This window comes from Carcharhinus amblyrhynchos, chromosome 6, assembly GCF_965287045.1.
Source record: "Carcharhinus amblyrhynchos chromosome 6, sCarAmb.v2.hapA, whole genome shotgun sequence".
Lineage (NCBI taxonomy): Eukaryota > Metazoa > Chordata > Chondrichthyes > Carcharhiniformes > Carcharhinidae > Carcharhinus > Carcharhinus amblyrhynchos.
This window is the reverse complement of record NC_137329.1, coordinates 58,365,539-58,382,764: the sequence shown is the minus strand read 5'-3', so window position 1 is coordinate 58,382,764 and position 17,226 is coordinate 58,365,539. Positions and strand designations below refer to the sequence as shown.

At 41.2% G+C, this 17,226-nt stretch overlaps 1 protein-coding gene across 1 annotated transcript; it reads right to left on the bottom strand.

Annotated features, from left to right (window-relative positions):
• Positions 1-269: 269 nt before the first annotated feature.
• commd9 (COMM domain containing 9) lies at positions 270-16,518 on the bottom strand. The gene is made up of 6 exons (XM_080190515.1): positions 16,435-16,518; positions 9,018-9,143; positions 5,907-6,046; positions 4,354-4,388; positions 4,070-4,173; positions 270-779 (listed from the first exon to the last, which is right to left on the bottom strand). The coding sequence occupies exons 1-6, from the start codon at positions 16,471-16,473 to the stop codon at positions 639-641; spliced, it is 585 nt and encodes a 194-aa protein (XP_080046641.1). The 5' UTR covers positions 16,474-16,518; the 3' UTR covers positions 270-638.
• Between the last annotated feature and the right edge of the window lie 708 nt (positions 16,519-17,226).

Below are 17,226 nucleotides of genomic sequence, written 5' to 3'. Positions count from 1 at the left end.
AATGCCTCAATCTGATGACCGATCAAAGGTTAAACAGTACAGTATTATTCGAATCACAAGTGAGGCTGCCAATTACAGCATATTCTGTTCAGCTCTGAGAAGCAGCCATGAATCAATACAGTTCAGCAAAATCCTCAGTCTAGGACCGATCATTACTTATGCAGTTCCAATTCAATCTTTAAAAAAATATATAAATTACACATTGTCTCTTAAATCACTTCACATAGGATTTCTCAATGTAAGGAATAAAGGCTCTTAAAAAATAGTAATAGGTTTTGACATTGCTTTTAATTACAAAAATGATTATCTTCCATGGATATTTTACACTATTTGGAGATCTTCAGTCAACCAAACTGAGGAGCTCAGGCAAGTACATACAATGCAAGGCTCATAAATTCACAGGAGAAAGTAGTTGTGACAAAACACAGAAAAAGCATACAATATTTTACATCAAATGACAAAGAAAGGGAGAGAAAATCTACAGGAATCATTAACATGTTTGAAATTAAATCTCAAACAGTATGAAAACTTAGCATAACTTAACAAAACAGGGCAATGGAACAAGTCTTCAAGTCCAAACATGATACTTTTAGACGTTGCCAATATTTTCACTCCTCCAGGAACAGTTAACTAATGTGCTACTTGTTTGCCACAGCTGAAAGCTGATCCCGGATCCGACTGAGTCCGTCCAACATTGTATCCAGCTTTTCTTTACTTAGTTCAAGAGAAACAGTGGAAATAATGGGTCCACCTTGACTGATGTTGACGTCATCCTGAATCTGACAGAAGCACAACAGTTAAAAAAGGTAAACGTAACTTTTTTTTAAAACCAGAGAGTGCACATAGCTGTGACATGAGTTGTTAAATTTTATTTTATTCACACACGACACAAGCAGAATGCAATTTAATAAGGTGACCTTTTTTACAATTTTGCTGAATCTGGATAAACAGCTTTCTAAGAAGCTGCACTGTCACATTAGTTGTACAAATGGGTCAATTTGTCACCCACTCTGATTTAATTTACACAAAGCTACTGCTGTCTCTACCCAATATCAGTTATATTGACTCTTTTATGAGATGAAATGGGGATAACCAGGGACTAATTTATGCTTGAATTGGAATTCTACCCATGAGAATTGTAAAGGAACGCACTCCATTAGAGTCCTACTTTTTGGGTGCAAATAGGAAGATACTTCTATTGGGATTCAGGTATGATTATTGTTGACAACACCTAATCCAATGACAGCAACGCATACTGTATCCCAATGTCATAGTTCCATAGCACTGAAACCTTTATCTGACAACTGTGTTGGTATCTTAAAGTCCTGAGGCAAGTCAACCTGTCCTAATTAGGCAGTGGCAGCTATCTAGTATGACCCTCAGCAAGTGCAACTTTGAATTTCAACATTGCTACCAAAACAACATTCTGTACATGTCTAATGCAAAACAAGAAAAATTACTGAGCACAAGATTTCCTGATGAACTGCAATTATTCTAAAAATTCACAACATTCGCTCAAAGCTATTAATCTTGCATTAATGTCACCACACAGTAAGGATGAGGAATGCTCTTTCACCCAAAGAAAATCACATCCCCATAATGAATAAATCCATTAACAAGAACTCTGCTGAGTTGCATACTACTTGAATTCTATTTTAAATTATGTGATGCTCCCATGAATTCACAGATCCTGCTACAAATTCTGCATTTTTATAGGATACTGATTTTCGCTTTTTGTATCGATATTTACACATTAAAGAATGTTTTCATAAATTGTTCATGTGAATTAATATTTTCCACACAGTAACACTGAAGGGAAAGGCTGTTCCACTGGATGTGAATAGTTTAATTTACTGTAAACCGTGTCATTAATTTGTCTGATTTTCATGCTTCAAAAATATTCATTTTAGAGGTTTCTCCTGGTAAAATTGTTATCCTACACAATAACAGTAGATAGGAAGGATAATTAGTACAGCAAAGATTATCACAACACAATAAGGTGGTAAACATAGTTACCTGATGCTGACAGTACTGAAGAGAAAGACCACATTAGCCCAGCTGAAATTGTGCTGTGTCTGCACAGAAACATACATACAAAATAGGAGTCGGCCACTCAACCCTTCAAGTTTGCTCCACCATTCATTTTGATGATGGCTGATCATCAAATTCAATACCTTGACCCTGCCTCCCCCCCATATCCCTTGATCTCATTAGCCCCCAAGGGTCAAATCTAATTCCTTCTTGAAATCACACAATGTTTTGGCCTCAAGTACTTCTTGTGGTAGTGAATCCCAGAGATTGGTGAATCTCTCTCTGGGTGAAGAAATTTCTTCTCACCTCAGTCCTAAATGGTTTATCCCCTTATCCTCCAACTATGACCCCTAGTTCTGGACTCTCCCACCATCGGGAACATTCTTTCAGAATCTGCTCTGTCTAATCTTATTAGAATTTTATAAGTTTTTACGAGATCCCCTCTCATTTTTCTAAACTCCAATGAATATGAATCTTAACCGACTTAATCTCTCCTCATGACATCCCAGGAATCAGCCTGGTAAACCTTTACTGTACACCCTTTATAGCAAGAACATCCTTCCTCAGATAAGGACACCAGAACTACACACAATACCCCAGATATGGCCTCACCAATGCCCTGGACAATTGCAGTAGAACTTCCCTATTCCTATACTCAAATCCTCTTGCAATGAAGGCCAACGTACCATTTGCCTTCTTTACTGTCTGCTGTACTTGTGCACTTTCAGCAACTAATGCACACGGACACCATGGTCTTGCAGAGCATCCACGTCTCTGAATTTACACCCATTCAAACAATAATCTGTCTTCCTACATTTTCTACCTCACATTTATCCAAATTATACGGCATTTTCCATGCACTCAGCCTGTTAAAATTACGCTGAAGCATCACTGCATCCTGCTCACAGTTCATCCTCCCACACAACTTTGTATCATTTGCAAATTCGAGACAATACACTTAGCTCCCTTGTCCAAATTATTAATATACAATGTGAACATTTGGGGTCCTAGCACAGATCCCTGCGGCATCCCACTAGTCTCTGCCTGCCAATCAGAAAAAGACCCATTTATTCCAACTCTTTGCTTCCTGTCTCCTAACCAGCTTTCTATTCATCTTAAGACTATCTACAATCCCATGCACTTTATTATTACATAGTAATCCACCATGTGAGACCTTGTCAAAAGCCTTCTGAAAGTCTAAATGTACATCCACCAGTTCTCCTTGGTTAACTCTACTAGTCACATCCTCAAAGAATTGTTTACATTCTACCTCCCTTTTTGAGTAGTGGGCTTACATCAACTACCCTCCAATTTGTAGGAACCATTCCAGTGCCCAAAGAATTTCGGAAAATGACTTCCAACGTATCTACTATTTCCAGGGCCACATCCTTAAGTACTCTGGGATGAAGATTATAGGCCCTGAAGATTTATCCATCTTCAATCTCATTAATTTCCCCCAAACTATTTCTCTACTAATGTTGATTTCTTTCAGCTCTTCACTAAAACTTGTGTTTCTCAGAACTTCCGGTACATTGTTTCTGTTTTCACCAAGGAAGACATGAACAAAGTACTAACTTAGTTCGTCAGCCATTTCTTCGTTCCCCATTGGGAATTCCCCTGTTTCTGACTGTAATGAGACTACATTTGTTTTTGTCAATCTTTTTCTCTTTACATACCTATAGAATTTTTTCAGTTTTTATATTCCCCACTAACGTACACAATTTTCTGCTTCTTAATCAACCCATTGATCCACCTTTGCTGAATTTTATACTCTTCTCAAACCTCAGGTGTATTGCTTTTTCTTGCCAATTTGTATGCTTCTATGAATACTACCTCTAATTTCACTTGTAAGCTATAGTTTGGCCACAGTTCCTTCTCCACTCTTGCTCCAACTAAGAACAAAACTTTTGCAGTTCACTTATTTGTTCCTTGAATGCCTGCCATTGCCTCTCTAGTATTCTTCAAAAATATTTTTCCAGAAGATGTTGACTTCTCTGCATTCTCGAAATGTTTACAAACGTGAATCACAAAGAAATACCTTCATCTGGAGCAGGCACGTGGGCACTGCCATTCTGCTAACGTTATCAGAGGAAGTTTTGATATCCACTCTCCAATCCATGTCAATGAGATGGGGTAGAGAAACTAGGGGAGAGAAAGAACAAAAGAAAACATTGGGTAAGCAATCAGTATTCTTAAGGTAATGGTAACTGGAGGGAAAGAATTGGGTATCATAAGAATCTCGTCACATACAATGGACATACCTCAGAATATACAAGGATAGAATGTGGATTAAGGCAAAAAAGTAAAGAAAGTTACCCTTACTTTGATTTGCAAGAGCTTCATTCCTCCAGGCAGCTCTGAAATAGACATTTAGAATTAATTTTCAGAGAATAGACATCGCCCAATCCGCCTTCAAATTACTAGAAGAAATGAAGCAACAGTATTTTTTAATTCATTCAACGGCCTTCGCTGGTTAGGCCAGTAATCATCATCTCTCATTCCCCCTGAGGTGGAAGTGAGTTGCCTTCTTGAACTGGTACAGAACATGAAGTGCAGGTACATTCACAATGCTGTTAGAGAGGGAGTTTCAAGCCATCACAGCATAGAATACAGGCAGAGCAATGCTTTATCTGAAAGCAGATCACATTCTTTCAGGAGGGCAATTTTGCTGTTCCTGCATGCAAACGTACACCAAATTTCACAACTTTGCATGTGCACACGGCGACTCTGTCTTAATTCTCTCAAGCTGCTCATGATGGGAGAAGTGGCCATTCTCATGCTTAAGTACAGTTCACCACAAGTAAAACAATTGAGTAAACCTATGTAACCACTGTACCAATCTGACACTGAGCCATTTTAGGAGATGTTAGGACAGGTGGCCAAAGTCTGGTCAAAGTGGTGCCTTTTAAGGAGTGGAAGGAATGGAGGCATATAGGTTGAGGGAGGGAATTCCAGAACTTAGGGCCAACACAGCTGAAAGCTTGGCTACAGATGAAGGAGCAATTAAAATAAGGGATGTGTAAGAGGCCATAGTTGGTGGAACACAAAGAACCTGGAGGATGCTAGAGGCAGGGAGGAGCCAAGGTGGGAAGTGATCTGAAATCAATGAGAATTTTAAAATCAAGGCATTGACACAGGGTGATGGATAAACAGGACTCTTTGCAAGTTCAGATAATCAACAATAGTTTTAGACAGTTTAAGCAAGGGCAAGTTGAGAAGTCAATCAAAGGAGCATTTCAATGATTAAGTCTAGAGGAGATACATGAAGCTAATTATTGTCCATGAAATTAAAGGAAGTGGAAGGTAGATTTATCGGGACTAAGAGGCACTGACTTTGTTGCCAATTTTAAATGTTAACAACCCTTAATAATACTTAAACACAATGAATTGTCTGGTCTCAGCCTTTTGGCTAAGATCAAGCATCAGGTCACATCCAAGATGGGGTGCACTCCCTTTCTTGTCAATTTGGATCTTATGTGTCTCTCTTGTGAGGACCACAAATTGGATTCAAATTGAATTAGTTTTTGGAGCAAGCAAAAAGGTGGTTTGAGGGTTTGGCCTGTCCACTCTTGTGCATTGGCTTTTCTGAGATTATATTCATCTTAGACAATTTACGTACATATTTATCACTTGTTCCATCTGCAAGAGCTGACAAGCAATTGTTTCTGATTTTAAACATCTCTAACATTTTAAAGCACATTGTACTTAAGTCCCCAAACCCCAGACACACAAGAAAGAACACAAAACCCAAGCAAGTTAAACCAGAGAATTTGGATTGACTGTCAGTTGTAACAAATTGGCACTTTCCCTTTGAACCTAGTGCAGCAGAGCAGACAGCAACACAACAGGGAGAGAAGAGAGAGAAAAGCACTTACATATTTTCAAGAATTATCTTAGTTAACAGATTCTTCAGGTTTTGATGGAAGTTATCAGGAAAGAGCGGGAGAATTTCTTCAGCTGAAGTCAGTCCTTGGAATACAACTTGCCGTGTGAAACCATGCAGGGAGCAGATCAACTGTAGGTAGAAATGAAGTGAAATAGAAATAATTCTGCTTTGTAAAGAAAATCATTTTTCTCGAGGGAGTAAATTGGGAAGTCGCAACAACACCCCCTCCTTTACAGGTAAAAACCTCATCATCAAGAGCAAGGCAATCTTGATGCTAAATGTGGGGTGACGAGGATACGGCCTGGGTGAGATTGTGGTTAGTGCAGGCTCGATGGGCCAAATGGCCGCCTTCTGCACTGGAGGGATTCTACGATTCTATGAATCTTGATGTTATATGTGGCACAGGTATGGCTCAAATCACACTCTTATGCCATGGCAATCACCTGAGCCATCTTCCATACTGTCTGAAGATCAAAAATGGATCAGGTCCATAGGACACAATGCAAGAGTCTCTAGACAATGGGGGGCAAAAACATACCCAACATCACTTTCATGCTGATGGCCACCTTTGAGTGTGGCTGCATCGAGCTGTATGCAAACACCAAGTGCCATTATGCACTGAGGTTCTATTTAACCAGTGTTTCAAAGGATCAGTCTGGACACATTGCTGTGGAATGCTCCAAGCAGTCGGATGGTGCTGTGTTTCCTACATAGGATGGTTTATGTAGAAAAACAACTCTGACCACTTTTCTATCAGATAATGCTCTGTGTGTGATGCCCTTGGAGCCTTTTGGAGGAGATGGTGGAGGATCCTGTCAGATGGACTGTCAAAGTTATTTGACAGAATGTCTCATCACTAGAACTTTGAAACAAGGGCCAAGAGGTAGCCTGGCTGGTGATGAGAAAGACCATACGTGCCAGATCTTTCCTACACATTTGTAGTCTCACATATAATGTCCTCAAGGTGGCTGCGATGGGGAAGAAACCATCAACCACCACCTGGAATGGTCTTTGTCAAAATGGTCCGAGAGAAATACAATTTTTTTTATTGAGGTTCATTCCGAGCAGATCCGTGACATAAGGCTGTATGCCCTCTGGATGGTTCCCAGTGATGCACACCAAAATAAACATCAACTTGGTGAAAGACCTCTTTGAAACTTGCTGAGCTTCCAGTGCGAAGTTGTCCATGACCAAGTGTTGCAGCCTGGCATGTTCAAAAGTCCCATGGATAAACTCAGGATGCTCCACCCTAAATACTTTGAAGAAGCCATCCCCTACGGACAAGCCCTCCATACACACAGGATCTGCTCAGATGAGGAGGATCACAACAGACACCTCCAGATGCTGAAAGATGCCCTCATAAGAACAGGATATAGCGCTCGATTCATCGATCGACAGTTCCGATGTGTCACAGCAAAAAACTGCACCGACCTCCTCAGAAGACAAACACGGTGGACAGAATACTCTTCGTCGTTCAGTACTTCCCCGAAGTGGAGAAGCTACATCTTCTTCTCCGGAGCCTTCAACATGTCATTGATGAAGATGAACATCTCACCAAGGCCATCCCCACACTCCCACTTCCTGCCTTCAAATAACCGTACAACCCTCGCCTGCAGCAAACTACCCAGCCTTCAAGAGAACAGTGACCGCAACACCACAGAACCAAGCCACAGCAATCTCTGCAAGACATGCCGGATCATCGACACGAATGCCGTCATCTTACGTGAGAACACCATCCACCAGGTACACGGTACATACTCTTGCAACTCGGCCAACATTGTCTACCTGATGTGCTGCAGAAAAGGATGTTCCGGGGCTTGGTACATTGGGGAGACCATACAGGTGTCATGACAACGGATGAATGAACACTGCTCGACCACTTCAGTGGTCACGGGCATTCGGCCTCTGATCTTCGGGTAAACGTTCTCCAAGGCAGCCTTCACAACACATGACAACGCAGACTTGCTCAGCAGAGATTGATAGCCAAGTTCTGCACATGAGGACAGCCTCAATCGGGATCCTGGGTTCATGTCACACTACCTGTAATCCCCATGACTTGCCTGGGTTTGCAAATCTCACTAACTATCCCGGCTGGAGACAGCACACATCTCTTTAACCTGTGCTTAACCCTCTCTGCACTCACGTTGTCTGTACCTTTAAGACTTGATTACTTGTAAAGACTTGTATTCCAACCATTATTTTGTAAACTGAGTTTGTGTCTTTCTATGTCCTGTTTGTGAACAAAACACACTTACCTGACGAAGGAGCAGCGCTCCGAAAGCTAGTGGCTTTTTTGCTACCAAATAAACATGGTGGACTTTAACCCGGTGTTGTGAGACTTCTTACTATGTTCAAAAGTTCCAGAATGATGTGTTAAGGGCATACTAAAACTTGGGGCAGCTGTAGCAGAGGTGCAATGAAGAACAGCCACATCAAAACCCGATTGTACAGCGAGGGTCTGAAAACTGGGTAAAATTCCTTGGACTGCATGTTTGCCATGTAACGAATCTTGGAAATATGAACAATAAATGTAGAGAGTAACATAACATTGGAAGAAACTGATTTGGTATGCTTCTTCTGCAATGTTAACCTTCGAACAATCATGTAACGTACTTCTATAAACTTTATGAATAACATATATATTTTATACAAGAGTATAAACTAAGTACCATTGTCAAATTTCTCTTTACTCCACTTGAATGAATGATCTTCTTCAGCTCTATCCCATCTCCCTGCCAAACTAGTTTAAACCTTCCTGAGTGGCTCTAGCAAATCTCCACCAGGATGTTAGTCACCCTCCAGTTAAGGTGTAACCCACCCCTCTTGATCAAGTCACCCCTTCCCTAGAAAAGATCCCAATGATCCAAAATTCTAAATCCCTGCCTTAAAACATTTTTTGTTAAAACAAGAGACGTGGACTTTATATCTGGTTCATACTGAGTTCTATGATTCGGGTAAACTCACACCTATCTCTAACCTTTTGTTTTGGATCCAATACTGCTTTACATTCTCAATTCACATCAATCGCTATTTTAGATGCAAGGTTTTACATATATCAAATATATAATTATAATACATGCACACTCAAGATTTCTCCTACCTGCTTTGCCTCCTCGGGGGTTACTGATAAGCTCTTGACAGTGCTGTCAACTAACCTGACCGAGCTGGTCGCCAAAGGGGAAAAGCATTCCTGGCATAAATGTCTGACCACATCCTTTGAAGATGCCTAAGGGCAGAAATTTAAGTCAACGATCACCAACTATCTGTCTTCATACGAAGCTCCTTTAACATAGGAAAAGAGGAATACTGAAACAAGTCCATGAGGATGAGCATAATGATATTAAAACTCTGTACTGGGGACAAATAACCAGTGTAGGTTTATGACAGAAAGATGGAACATAGTGAAGGATAAGTTGCAGAGGACAAATGAATGATCAAAAGTATTATAACAGAGCAGAAACCTGATTGTATATATGTATATATGTCATACAAGTCTTGCACTTCAAAGCTCAACGCTTCAAACGGGTTGCACACTCCGAGATTACAGAGAATGTAGTTCCATTGGAGTGATAGTCTGTGAACAGGATGGAGTTGATGGCATAGGGACAGAACTTTGATGGGGTCTATTAAAATGGCTCTAATGAAATTCTGGCTCATGCACACGTAGAACTCACTACAGGCTGCTGGACTATGGAAAAGGTGGAGCTGGGTGTTAACAGGATACTCGTGGAAAATGATCCTATTGATGCCAGTGAGGGACAGCACAAAGATCAAGGGATGGGAAGGTTATGAGCTGATCACAGTGTGGAGGAAGAAGGAACTATCGAGAAGTACTTGGAATGATAGGAACATGCCAAAGGAGAACAGGCCCATTCAGCTGGATCAGAGGGCAGCAGCAGGGAATAAAGGCTTACTCCATAACATGGGTGTCAAAGCAGGCTTGAAGGAGAAGTTTCTATTGTAACAGGCAGTGTCCATCGCCAGTAACTTTCAAAGGACAGAGTTGAGGTGAGCAGGGCAGAAAATGGGCTGCACAGCTTCAGGCAGAAATAGGAGGGGCAGACAGAGATAGGAGACAATTGCAAAGTGACACAGCTTAGAGAGAAAAGGGAAGTTTGATAGATGTCTGTAACTGGAGAATCATCATCAAACGAGAGCAAATCTCAAAAAGGAGGATACAGTACAGCTGAATCCACTGTATAGGTGGTGTTGCTTGCAATACTAAATATTTGCATTTCTCACTAAGGGAGATGCATCCACATTCTCTGGAAGCTGAATCTCAAATACTTACAGTTAGAATAGAATTAATAAATACCATCTTATACAACAATTATTTTTCATGTTATAGGGAAGTAAAACAAAGATCCTAGTGACACCCATAGAAGTGAAAAATAAAATCTTAATAAAAGGACACAAGTGCTTTCAGAAGAGCCTCAACTCCTGAAATACACAAGATTTAAATCTTACAGTTCCCAGTGTCAATAACACAATACAGCAATGCAGTAGGTCTGACTGATGGAAATGTAACTCAGGAGACCAAATGACTGCATTTCCTTTATTTCGCTGGGAACTGCACAGCAAAGGCAATCAACAACACAAAAGAGGATTGGAAGCCTTGCCAACTGAAGGTTTTATTTCAAAAAGACTGAGATATTGAATAAATCCTTTAGGACTGGGGTTACTCACCCAGAGACACTTGAATCAATGAAAAATGCAGTCCTTTTAAATTAATTAGGCATAAAGTAAATTCTATAGTCATCACAGCAACACTTGAAAGGATCCATAGTAAACCAATCTGTGGAATGACCTTCCAAATGGAACCAAAGTTAAAAACTCAAATCATTTAGAGAACAACTGTCGAGATAGGAAGTAAAGGACTTCAACTTATATTGTACTATTCATTCTCAGCACCAATCCAAAGCGTTTCACACCAAACAAAATGCTTTGCAGCGTAGTCAACGTGGCAGTTGAAGCAAATCTGCACACAGGAAGGGCCAACAATGAGATAAATGGCTGTGAAGTTACATTTAACTGATGCAAGTTGAGAGATGTTTTGGCGAGGACACTGGGAGAATTTCCTCGCATTTCTGATAGTTTCTCATAAAATCTTTCCAGAAGATAGACAGGGACTCCATTTAGTTTAAAGATCATCTGAAAGATAGTACCTGTGGTAGTGAGGCATTCCCCTCAGCATTTAGTTTATGGTTTAATTTGCATTCAGACTTGAATCCTGCGACCTTCAGAATCAGAATTGACAGGGTTGTACTATTGTTATCACTGTACAAAAACTAACAAGGAGAAACGTTAAAGTACCTCTGGATGGAAATAGGTTAAATGGTCTTCCTCAGCCATAATTAATGTGTAAGACTTTAAGAGATTGGTTCCTTACACAAAGACAAATACAGAGGATCCTTTAGTTCAGATTGCTCAAGTTGAACATTTTTAGATATGCAGAACCGAGTTCAACTCCAGCCTTGTGCGAGTGTCTACATGGAGTTTGTGGACTGTGATCCCACGTCATGGAAGTGCGGAAAGTGGCTATTGAGCCCATTGCGCCTGCACTGACAACAATCCCACTCAGGCTCTATCCTCATAACCCCACATATTTACCCTGCTAGTCCCTCTGAAACTAAAGGCAATTTGTAGGTGGCTCAGCGGATAGCACTCTTGCCTCACAGTGCCAGGGATCCAGGTTCAATTCCGGCTTTGGTCACGGCCCGTGCACGTTCTTCCTATGTCTGTATGGGTTTTCTCCAGGTGCTTCAGTTTCCTCCCACAGTCCAAAAGATTTGCTGGTTAGGTGCATTGGCCCAGGCTAAATTCTCCCTCAGTGTACCTGAACAGGTGCCGGAATGTGGTGAGTAGGGGATTTTCACAGTAACTTCGTTGCAGCTTTAATATGAGCTTACTTGTGACACTAATAAATAAGCAAACTTCAATTCAGGATGACCAATCCACCTAACCTGTACCCAGAAGAACCTACACAGACACGGAGAGAAGGAGCAGACTCCATACAGATCTCCTAGGTCCCTAACCCTGTGAGGCAGCCAGTGCTCACTAGAGGAAGGCCACCTCTAGATTCCCAGCTAGGGAAGACATTCTCTGTTTACCCACCCAGCTAAGGCCCTTAACAATTTTATATGTTTCAATTAGGTCACTCTTCATTCTCGGTTACTTGTGTGCAGGAGAATCATCCCATCCCAAGAACCTTTGTTGCACTTCCTTTAGGGCAACAATGTCATTGACTGGGTCAGGAGACCAGAACGGCGCACAGTACTCCCAGTCTGGCCAAATCCACATGTAATTATAATAAGGCTTCTTTACTTTTACACTCCAACCCCTTTACAACAAAATCTACCATATTATGTGTCTTCCTAATTGCTTGTCGTACCTGCAAGTTGACTTTCTGTGACTAATGTACAAACGACACCCAGGGGTCCCTCTGAATGCAGACCTTTTACAGTCATTGCCATTCAAAACTTACTCTGCTTTTTTAAAATTTTTCCAAACAGAGTTGATAACTTCACACTTCACCATATCTGTTCCATTTACCATGTTCTGGCCCACTCACCTATCCTGTCTATATCCCTCAGCAACATCTTTGCATCCATTTCAACCTGTACTTTCTTGTCTAGCTTAGTATCAGAAAATTTGGCTAAGTCATCAATATTGATTATAAGTAGCTGAGGTCTACTCATCCTTGCAGTACCCTACTAGTTACAGCCTACCAACCTAAAAATGGGCCTTTCTCCCCGTTTCCCCATTAATGCTGATCCATATTAATCTATTACTCCCAATTCCATTCATCCTAATTTTGATCAAAGTGTCATGTTACACTTTTTTTGAAAATCTAAATGCACTGCATCCACTGGTTCTCCTTTATCCATCTTACTATGCTCAAAAAGCTTCTTAAACAGGTTTGTCAAACATCATTTATCTTATCTGATGAAGGATGTCCTCGCTATAGAAGAAGTGCAGTGATGTTTTACCAGGCTGACTCCTGGGAAGGCAGGATTGTCATATGAGGGGAGACTACGTCAGGATTGTATTCATCAGAGCTTAGAAGAGAGAAAGGGGATCTCATAGAAATTTATAAAATTCTAACAGGATTAGACAGGGTAGATTTAGAATGTTCCTGACGGCAGAGACTGCAGAACTAGGGCTCATAGTTTGAGGATAAGGGGCAAACAGAAGGTTGGGAGAAATTTCTTCACCCAGAGTATGATGAATCTGTGGAATTCACTTTCACAAAAGTAGTGAGACCAAAACGTTGAGAGATTTCAAAAACTTAGATGTAGCTTTAGGGGCTAAAGGGATCAAGGGATAATGGGAGGAAGGCAAGATCAGGATATTGAATTTGATGATCAGCCATGATCAAAGTGAATGGCATAGTAGGTTCAAAGGGCCGAATGGTCTATTCCTGTTTCTATGATTGTTCCCTTTCATAAATGTATTGTTTAATCATAGTATTTTCTAAGTATTCTGTTACCACATTCCTCATAATCGTTTCTAGCATTTTCCCACTGATGTGAAGCTTACAGGCTAAGATGGCACGGTGGCACAGTGATTTGCACTGCTGCCTCACAGTGCCAGGGACCTGGGTTCAATTTTAGCTTCAGGTCACTGTGCGGAGTTTGCACATTTTCCTCTTGGCTGCATAGGTTTTCTCCGGGTGCTCTGGTTTCCTCCTACAGTCCAAAGATGCGCTGGTTGGGTGCATTGGCCATGCTAAATTTTCCCTTAATGTACCCAAACAGGCGTCAGAGTGCAGCAGCTTGGGGATTTTCCACAGTAACTTCACTGCAGTGTTAATATAAGCCTACTTCTGACACTAATAAACGTTCCCTATTTCCTCACTCCCTCCTCTCAAACAGCAGGGTCACGTTTGCCACCTTCCAATCCTCGGGAACAGTTTTAGAATCCCAGGAATTCTTGAAGATCAAAACCAAATGCCCTGACTATCTCTGCAGCTTCCTCTCCTAACTCTAGGGTGCAGGCCATCAAGTCCAAGGGGCTTGTCACCAATCAGTCTGATTAATTTTTTTCAGACTATTCTTTAAGTTTCTCATTCTCACTGTACTCTCAGTTCCCCAATATTTCCAAAACTTTTTTTATGTCTTCTATCACAAAGATACGTACAAAATCTTTGTTTAATGTCTCTGCTATTTCCTTATTCTCCAGAATGATTTCAGCCTTCTCGGCCTACAATGACTCCATGCTTAGTTTCACTAATCTCTTTAGTGCATACCTACCAAGACATTTCCTACCTGTTTCGAGGTCTTTTGCTAGTATATTCTCATGTTCTCTTTCCTTAGAAATTTCTTTGTCCTCTTGTCAATTTAAATAAAACCTCCCAAATTTCAGACTTGCTATTTTTGGTAACATTATAAGTCTTTTCCTCTGGTCTAATCCTATACCTAATTCTTCACATTAGCAATTTTTGGATGGATGTTTGTACTGTAACAGAATACATGTTTGTTGCAAATTATGCAAGTGCTCTAAATGCTAGGCATTGCTTGTCTACTATCATATCAGAGTATTGCTGAAAAAGGGACACACTATCGATGTTTTTCACTCATCAGGGCAGATTCAAAAGAATACAAATGTAAAGGGAATGACAATTTATACTGCACGAGTAGAGTGCTGATTGGTTGGAAAGTGGATACTGATCAGTAGAGACATGTTGTCATGGAAATGCATCAGAAAACAATTAACTGTCAACATTTTGTTTATGGCCTGATTTGAATCTAAACAAACCTCTCATCAAAGTCCACTTGCCAACTAATCAGAACCCTCTAATCAGCTACTGGAGGTAAAAAAGACTACCTCCTTCCTTTACCAGATTCATGATGTTCAAAAAAATTTAATTAAGCACTCTCGCAACCACCCTATGCTCCACACAGAATTAGAGAACCCTTGTCCAACTGTTTGTTAGCATGAAACAACAGTACAAGCCAAATCAAAATTTAACAGAAATTAAGAAATTTACAATCTGCTATTCCAGCCACAAAATGTTTCAAGAAGACAGCATGTCTTAAAAATTGTGCAACTCCTCCTGCATCGACTTTACACATATTTCCTACAAAGTTTCCAATACAATTATAGAATTCCTACAATACAGAAAAAGGCCATTTGGCTCATCAAGCTTGCACCGACAACAATCTCATCCAGGCCCTAACCCCGTAACCTATGCATTTACCTTGTGTAAAAGCTCAAATATTGCTCGAGCAATCCAAAACTAATCACACTACCCTGCTCTTTTATCCTATCACCCAGTATCTTCTCATTCAAGTGTCTATTTCTCTGCTTCAATCACTTCAGGTACAGAACAAATTATATAAACTGATTTCTCTTAACTGCTTCTCCTCACTCAGTGAGGACTTTTATACTGAGGCAATCCCTACCTCACAGTGATGGGCAACACAGTGGTTAGCACTGCTGCCTCACAGCACCAGGGACCCTGGTTCAATTCCAGCCTTGGTGACTGTTTGCGCAGAGTCTGCACGTTGCTCCCATGTCTGTACGAGTTTCGTCCAGGATTTCCTACCACAGTCCAAAAGATGTGCTGGTTAGGTGCATTGGCTATGCTAAAGTCTCCCTCAGTGTACCTGAACAGGCGCCAGAGTGCGACAGCTAGGAGATTATCACAGTAGTTCAAAGTTGATGTATTAGTGTCACAAATAGGCTTACGTTAACATGCAATGACGTTACTGTGAAAATCCCCATATCGCCTTACTCCAGCACCTGCTTTCAGGCACACTGCAGGAAAATTTAGAATGGCCAAGGCACCTAACCAGTATGTCTTTTGGACTGTGGGGGGAAACTAGAACACTCTGGAGGAAATCCATGCTGACACAGGAAGAACATACAGACTCCACACACATAGTGACTCCAGTCAGGAATCAAACGCAGATCCCAGGAGCAGTGAGGCAACAGTGCTAACCACTGTGTTGTAACTTCACTGCAGTGTTAATATAAGCCTACTTGTGACACTAATAAGAAATAAATAAAGATGTGGTTAGCTGATTAACCATTTTTCAGAGAGTTGGTGCATATGCAACAACCTAATGGCCTCCTTCTGCTCTTTACAGGGATGCTATGGTTCTGTGGATTCATCATCCATTTCACAACCAAAGAAAATAATATCCAAGTTTCATAACCTCAAATTTTGTAATTTTATATGTTATAGGTGTTCCTGCAATTTCACTAGAAACATTAAAATGAATGTTCTACTCTGATAATCTTTTGTATTTCTGCATGTTTAAACTTGGTGTGTAAAATGTGGCAATTTAATTAGAGAAAGTGAAAGACATGTGAACAATCGGTCTCTAGTTTGGTGAAAATACACAAATCCTTCAAGTGAAACTCACTCGTTTTAGTTTACAAGCGAGACTGGAGCAAATTTCAACAGAAAAAAAGCTCCATCTGTTAAAAGTTCTGGGTAGGCACGAGCACTATCCAGCCCTGAGGGTAAATGGACAACAGCGAAGCTCCCAGCGCCTCTCGCTTTCTATTACCTTCAGAAGCAGCTCCAAAGCTCCCACCTCTGTTGCCATCTTCCCAAGCTCACATGACCCATTGCGCAGGCGCTACAATCCCCGTCCCACATGACCCATTGCGCAGGCGCTACACTCCCCATCTCACATGACCCATTGCGCAGGCGCTACAATCCCTGTCTCACATGATCCATTGCGCAGGCGCTACAATCCCCGTCTCACATGACCCATTGCGCAGGCGCTACAATCCCCGTCTCACATGACCCATTGCGCAGGCGCTACAATCCCCGTCTCACATGACCCATTGCGCAGGCGCTACAATCCCTGTCTCACATGACCCACTACACATGCGCAGAAATCCCGATCCTCATGGACCACTGCACAAACGCTTCAATCCCAATTTTACATGACTCAATGCGCAGGCGCAGCGATCGCTGTCTCTCATGAACCACTGCGCAGATGCTGCAATGCCCACGCTACGTGACCAACTGCAGTCCCTTTACACGCCCTGCTGCAATCGGAATCCTGCATCGCGCGCTGCGGAGGCGCTGCAATCTCAGGCTACGCATAAATGCTGGCGCTGCAACCTGTTCTGAGACAGTGTGCATGTGTTGGGTTCTGAGGGGGTTATTGTAGGAGTTTCTAGTAAGGAGTAGTGTCTAAGGGAAGAAGAGTTTATACCAGATTTAACCTTCGCGTGCAGTGTCAGCATTGGAACCTCCCCTGGAGAATTAATTTCTTTTTGCAGTATCATATGGATGTCCATTTATGAACATGAATTGAAATAATCTTGTCCATTAGAAAGTATAATTT